This window comes from Montipora foliosa, chromosome 2 (genome assembly GCF_036669935.1).
Source record: "Montipora foliosa isolate CH-2021 chromosome 2, ASM3666993v2, whole genome shotgun sequence".
In the NCBI taxonomy this organism is placed as follows: domain Eukaryota; kingdom Metazoa; phylum Cnidaria; class Anthozoa; order Scleractinia; family Acroporidae; genus Montipora; species Montipora foliosa.
In genome coordinates, this window is record NC_090870.1 from 44,611,010 (window position 1) to 44,618,509 (window position 7,500).

General features: G+C 38.5%; 1 protein-coding gene across 1 annotated transcript; it reads right to left on the bottom strand.

Moving 5' to 3' along the window:
- Positions 1-293: 293 nt before the first annotated feature.
- LOC137990850 (peroxisomal succinyl-coenzyme A thioesterase-like) lies at positions 294-3,864 on the bottom strand. The gene is made up of 2 exons (XM_068835958.1): positions 3,366-3,864; positions 294-1,578 (listed from the first exon to the last, which is right to left on the bottom strand). The coding sequence occupies exons 1-2, from the start codon at positions 3,862-3,864 to the stop codon at positions 809-811; spliced, it is 1,269 nt and encodes a 422-aa protein (XP_068692059.1). The 3' UTR covers positions 294-808.
- Positions 3,865-7,500: the final 3,636 nt, after the last annotated feature.

Genomic DNA, 7,500 nt, shown 5'->3' on the forward strand with positions numbered 1-7,500 from the left:
GTGCCTCGGTAAAATTCCAGAAATGATACAGCGTAAGTAGTTTTGATCCAGTCTTGTACATCGGAATTTCCGTGGATTTATCAGTGCACTGGTAAAAATTACAGAAATAAGTAGTTTTGATATGGCATTGTAGAAGAAATTTCCATGGATTTACAAGTGGCATGGAAAAATTACAAGATTATAAATAGTTTTGATCTAGTTGTTTGCATGGAAATTTCCATGGATTTACCAGTGACATGGAAAAATTATAAGATTATAAGTAGTTTTGATCCAGTCTTGTACATGGAAATTTTCATGGACTCACTAGTAACATACATGTAGTGAAATTATCAGATCATAAGTACTTTTGGTCCAGTCTTGTACATGGAAATTTTAATGGATTTGCCAGTGGCTATGAAAATTACAAGATTATAAATAGTTTTGGTCCAGAAATTTCCATGGATTTACCAGTAACATGGTAAAATTATGAAGGTCATAAGTAGTTTTGATTCAGGAATGTGTAAATGGAAATTTCTATATATCTTGTAGTAAAATGGTATCTGTTGTAAATAGTTCTCAGAAGATTTGCTGTAAAGCTCCAAATTTTTTTTGAGTGCATTATTCAACTATGAAGTGGTCAGCATAAAATAAATTACATTATTTCTACCTTTGTGAGAACTTTCTTGGTCGATATTACAAAGCGTATTGCAAATATTTGCCAGCAAATTTAGATGTAGCAGACATGTTTGTTACATTCATTTTGTTTTTTCCACAAATTTTCTGTACTTCAGAAAATCTCAAGTTAAAAAATTATGTTTTTCTATTTTACTCAAGAAATATTTTTTGCAAGGAATTTCCGACTCTCGTTCCAGAATAGTTCTGTTCCCTTTGCATGAAGCGCTGTACTTTCTCCACCTAGAATCCAAAGATCATTGTAAATCTTTAGATATTGCTTTGAACAAGTAGGAAGATAACATGGTGTTATAAAATGGCCAGCACCTGTAAGAGGCAGACTCTTAAACAGGAACCCTTTCCCGTGTTGGTCCATGCGCTGAAATATATCCCTACACATCCACTCTATTTCTGGCTTAAGTTGATCTGCAATGCCATACACAAACAACACAGGACATGTAATATTCTCCACTGGCACAAGTGACAGTGATCCCGTTTTACAAGCCTCTTTGTTTTTAAAAATGGAAAGAAACATTTGGTAACTGGTGTAGTCTTCTCCTACTATCTCAATAGGATAACCACGTATAGTGAAGGTCCTGCATTTAAACGAGCAACCAATGAAAGTATGATGTCCTGAAATTGATACCACTGCTTTGATTTTGTGAGGAAGCTGTGATGCAATTGTCATGGCAAGAACTCCACCAAATGACAAACCAACCAGACTGACACCACCTGAAATGACCTTAGGGTGGGCAGACAACCAGTCAATTGCTTTCTCAAAATATGCAAGGTCAAGTACATCACACCTTAGAGGAAGGTCTCTAAATGCCAAATATGCCAAAGCTAAAGTTGCAAACCCATTGGATGCCAGAAGAGCTGCTCTGTCCTCCTTTAGGCCACCTGAGCGACCCCACATGTCCACAACACCTGCAAATATAAAATACTGGCCTTTTAATCCATTTTTACATAGGAGATGTCTATCAGCTGTAAGGTAATCTTAAAAATGTTTGCAATCCATGATTTTCGTACCAAACAGCCGAGAACTAAGCACTGCTTAGAAATTTATCTCTCTCTGGTAATTTGAACCTTCAATACCATTGTACATGTACTAAGTGCTCAGTGTTTGTTGGTCTACTATCAGGAGGAAGAGATGGCTCTTCTGGTGTCACACTAAGTGTCCTTTTTAATACAGCTTTGAGAGAGCATGATTACAAGAGCAAAATATAATAATTATTGAATATAAGGCGTCTTCTTCTTTCGTCACGCACCTGAATCACAACAAAAATACACACCAAACACGCTAGTCTGTAAAATTTTCCTTGAAAAATGTACAGGTTCCCAAGGCTGCTGCCTAACAGTTGCCCGGTTGCCTCGGGCACCTTATTTGCGTGCGCCGGCAACCAAATTCTTACTTTCTTGTAAATTTGATCCCAGCTGGAATTAATTCTGGGCACTGGAAAAAATGACTCGGGCTACTAACTTTTAATGTTGGAAGCGCGAATTCTGGAAAATTTTCTTAGGCAGCAGCCTTGATTCCTAGCTACAGTAAGCACTTTTGCCACCCAATAATTTTGGAGTTTTTGATTACTAATATTAACCAATTATCAAGCCGCAAAGGCTTAAATTTGAGATAGTAGCGTACTTTAAACTTGCATTTAGCATGACTGTCTACTAGGTATTACGTAGTTCTTAAGATACGTTGACTTCACAGTATCTTTATCGATGGAAGAAAGTTTTGCAGAAGAGCCTGAAAGTTGTACCTCACATCACAGGTTTCACGAAACTGAGTGACGCAGTCAGTGAAGTATTGGTGAAAACTACTATAATTGAAACTGAAAATATGAGCGAAATCTTGAATAAAAACTTCTTACCTTGTCTTATTTGTGAGGCCTCTTGTCTTTTGTGTTGGGCAAGGTTTTTGTACTACATCGAGCAATTTTCAGAGAGTTTTTCAGTAACGGTGTTTTCCCTCCCCCTCCACAAGTTGTATATATTAACTTTTAGTAAAAGTACATAGGTGATTGTTAAAAATTCTCTGCGCTGATTGGCTGCCGATGAGGTGATTATTACCCAATAATCTCCCAAGCGGTTTTTCAAAATGGCCCCAATCTGTTTTGTCGAGGTGACAGACAAAGAAATTAATTGTTTTAAAGAAAATGCATATTTTTCCAATAATCACCTATGTAATTATACTAAAACAATTATTCACCTCAGGCTCGGTGAATATCGGTGAATAAAGCCTTTTTAGGCCTAATTAGGCCTAAAGAAAAGTATCCTAAACATGCATAAAAGCTAATTTTAGGCCTTCCTAAAGGAAAGTTTTTAGACCTAAGGTTAGCTTTTATGAATGTTTAGGATACTTTCTTTATAGGTAAAACACCTGTGACCTGCGTTTTGTACCTGCCGACTTCATTATGTCGTACACACGTCTGACAGGTACCAATTAAAGAAACCTTAAACAATTAAATCATATCGAGAAATTGTGAGGAAAATAAAGGGACCAATTAAAGCAAAATAATTAAGTTACCAGGAAAAGGCCCATCTCCAAGAGGAAGGAATAAGGTTCCATAAAAACCATTATTCTGTATAGCATTTCTGCTAACGCTTATTCTAATATTGTCTATATTATTTCCTACATGTATACTAAAGAAACCTAAATCAATTATTATATCGAGAAATTGGGAGGAAAATCGAAGGTAAATAGTTAAGCTTACCATGGAAGGGCCCATCTCCAGGAGGAAGGAATAAGGTTCCATAAAAGCCATCATTCTCTAAGAAGCGTCTACTAACACCCTTTCCCATGTAAGACCTTAGCAATGTTACGCTTCCCACCATTTTGTTAGAGTCAAGCGCTCGTTCATCGTCTCCACTGTACGCGTCTATGGTGACTTTCAAGGGTGTTGTTACATTTCGTTTTCTTAGCAAATCGTCTCGATCACCGTCTGTAACTGGTTTCATGCTCCAAAACAACCCCATCGGCTCCACACCAATATATGATCCACCCAGGGAAGGGTCACACGACACGAAGACAGCGCCATTTTCGTTGGCTTTGTATTTAGCGAATGACTCAAAGAGAATGTTGCTGTCGTCGATGGTTCGAGCTCGCAAAACAATACTTTGATTATTACTCAGGTTTCTCACAATTATTTCAATCTTTTGATCGATGGTCGTTTGCAGGGACGGTTTAACTTCAATCTTTGCCGACGCAGCCATTTCAATTGAATCTATAATTATATTATGCGCATACATAATCCGTATTTTCAAAAGTTCCTTGCAAGACTGACTTTACATGTGTAGGCGAATCGAATCGACGTGTAGGCGAAACGACTTGTTGGTGAAATGACCGGTTTACGCAAGACTTATCTCAAAAAAGCCTTGATCGAGGATCTACCCAGATATGAAAGCTCAGCGTAATAGCGGCAAAACCACTTACACTTCCAAGTGGTAACAACCAAAACGCTGGCCAGGGTCAGGGGCGGGGTCGGGCTCAGTTTAGATCATCTTCGGGTTAGATCACCGCTGCTGTACCGACTCAGCTACAAGGTCAGACGGGAGCAGGTCGTTGGGAATTTAAGATGTCAATTTCACGGCAACGAATATGTACAAGGAAGGATTATATAAAATTATAAGGATTATAAGTGTCCATTTCGATCGTTTGATCTCGTCTTCTGCCTGTGTCACTTTATAACTCTTGACGGTGTGAATTTTGGAAGTGAGATCGTGGTGATTTAATTTAAGGAGACACATCAGATCTGCGTAACATATTTGTGTGGAATTTTTTTGCCTTGAGATCCAAACCCAGTTAAATTTGTTTGGGAATATGCGCTGCAGAAACTAACCGAGGCTACGGTGAGTGTTCCATATTTGTTTTTGAAGCATGAAGTGTTCACAACGTTTGGTTAAGTTTGCACACTAGGGTATTGCCCATGTAATCTCTACAGTTTTCATCAACAAGATAATTTGGGCAGCGTTTTCTGAAATCACCTTTACAATCAATCATACATGTATTTACAATGCGTTAATTAAACGTAACATATATTTTAAGAGCATTATTTGAAAGTTGTCAACCTTCTCCTTGAACCAAGGCAGCAGTTCATTTAGAGTGCTGCCACTCTGCAATAACCACTTAACCTCCTGACTGCCCCCATAAAGGCAGCTGTCTAAAAGAAAACACCTTGCCAACTTGTGAAGTTGGAATGAACACAAGTACTGGCCAGAACTACATAGTAAATATTGAAGTTCTTTGTCCCTGTCTCAGGGCATTTCTTCAATGAAAAGGTAAATTGATTGCAAGACTGGCCTCTGAGATTACACTCAGAAGAAGTTCTAGTTGCACAGTAGTGTGATCAATAACATTGTTTATTATAAATACTTGCCCACCAAAATACCCTGTGCAATCAACTGATACACCCATGTTCGGGAGGATTACGGTCACGTCGCCCACAAGTTAACTCGCCCACAGGTTAACTCGCCTACACCGAAGTTAACTCGCCTACACGTTCGAAGTTAATTCGCCTACACATGAAGTTAACTCGCCTACACATTCGGAGTTACTGTTGATGTTATGAGATAAAGCAAAACAAGAAGTTTACACGACAACTAATTACAGGGCAGAAAAAAGAACCATCGATCGCATATCCGATTTCACATCATTCTTTACCAGTCTTTACCGGAATGCGCGGCCAGAGGGTTTTCGTCGATTCGCAAGTGTTGTTATGCTTATGTTCGTAAAGTATATTAACGTCCAAACTAGAGAATTTCATGCCAAATTGTATGAAAGGGTAGGATACCATTTTAGAAATCTTCAAAGTAAAAAGGTAAGTAATTTCTTTACGTGAAAGAGGCCTCAAAAATTATATGACAAATGTTTCGATCCGCCATTTTGAAGGATAATGTTATGTGATATTGTTACCGAGTCTATTGCTCCCAATTCGTTTGGAGTGGCCATAGAGTTCTGATAAGAACTGTTTGGTTAGTTTTGCAAGACCGGTTTCGGAAACTTATTCATTATGTAGAACATCATAATAAGCCACAGATTAAAACAACATTGTCTTCACTCATATGTGTTTTTATTTAGTAGACATAAATGTTTCCTTAGTTTGTTTTACATAAGTTCTTAAGCTTTATATTAAAGTTTGCATGCATTGTACATGCACGACAACCTGTGTTTAACCTAACTTCCTAGCCTAGCTAAATAATATTGCAAGGTGCCAAGAATTTAGGAAATAACCTACATTTGTAAGCTTCTATGAAACTAGAAAAACACTTCATTTTAAACAGTTTTATGATAGAAAAAAACTATTTGCTACGAACTGGCCCATTTAAATGCCTGCATGCCCTCAAAAGCTGTTGGGCTGAAGTGCGGTTCTCTAGGTAATTCTCCCAGAGGTCAAAAATTTTACTTTGTAAGGATCTGTAGTTCTTTCGCTGAATTCTTTTGAGCTTCTCTTCAGATACCAGCCTGATCTGAAGGGCAGAGATCTTGGCCTCTCTATGTAATAATTCAATCAATAGATAAAATGGCATCTGCCACCTTCCTGCCGCTCGACGATTTAAAGCATGATGCCAACCCTCAATATCATTGTTCGTCCGGACTGCCATCATGAAGATACTCCAGGATGATGGAGGCCACGTGTTCCCATAGATCCAAATATCAGCTACATATTCAACAAACTGCTGCAGGGGTGCAGTTGATGCTTCTTGTCGCAACATCTCGAACATTGGCGTGATCTCTGATTCAGGCAGAAATGCCAGTGCCATAATTTTCCTCAGATACGCATATGTGCCCTTGTCGCTGATATACTGCTGTTGCAATCCAAGCACAGCGCCACTCGATGTTTCCAATCTGCACAGCAGCGCGATATGCCTGTTGCGATATACCTGTCGGTATAATACCGGTAAAAGGCTAAGCCACTTGTCAAATGTTAAACATTTATAGGGGTAGACGTGACACGTGACTGTGATTTGTGAATCCTGAATCGGTTTTCTGGGTTGTCAACTTAAAATACGTGATTCGTGAAATGCCACAAACGGATCCCACAAAAAAAAAACTTGTGATTTGATGAAAAATAGGCTCGTGATAAGTAAATACCAGATAGGTGGTAACATACCTGTGTTGCAGGTTCTGTGGTTCCAGTGGAAACATCCATCACATTGGATACCCTGCTGCCTTGGCCGTACAGGTCGTTTGCACGATAAACAATTTTCTTTAGGATCCATAAGCAATTTTTGTGGAGGCGACGTTGATGCAATAGAGACAATTTATGGAGTTTTGAAGGTTGATCAGAGATCTATGAGTTTTTAGGCTAGCGTCTGTTCCTTTTTATACGCAGGTTAGGATCAAAAACTAAAATCCATTGTCTAGTAGCTTTCGTATTGGTCAGTTTAGTAATAATGGGCAAATCACTTGTTTGGACACGCGTCTATTCATACCCTTTATCCATATAATAAATGCTAATTTCAGTTGTCATAGTCTATTGAAATTCAAAAGGTGTGATTTTTTTCCTACGATTCAGAGGCCCATGGGAGGGTGGAGGAGGATCAAAGAGAGTTCGATGAATGCATACCGGGATTGATCCAAATGACCGACAATGAAGGTGGATCTTTAAGCATACCGGGATTCGTATACCGATAATCAAAATCTGTTGAAAAGACAATCGAACACTAAATCTGAAAATGGATTTTGTCGCAGATTCACAAATTGGAAATCCATGTCGGGTAAGGATTTCAATTAACAAAATCCGTCGCGAAATCCGTTTTCGGATTTTGTGTTCGATTGGAAATCCGAAAATCCAGATTTTAAGATCTAAATCAGGATTTCCCAATCGAACGCACAAACGTTTGAGTAAC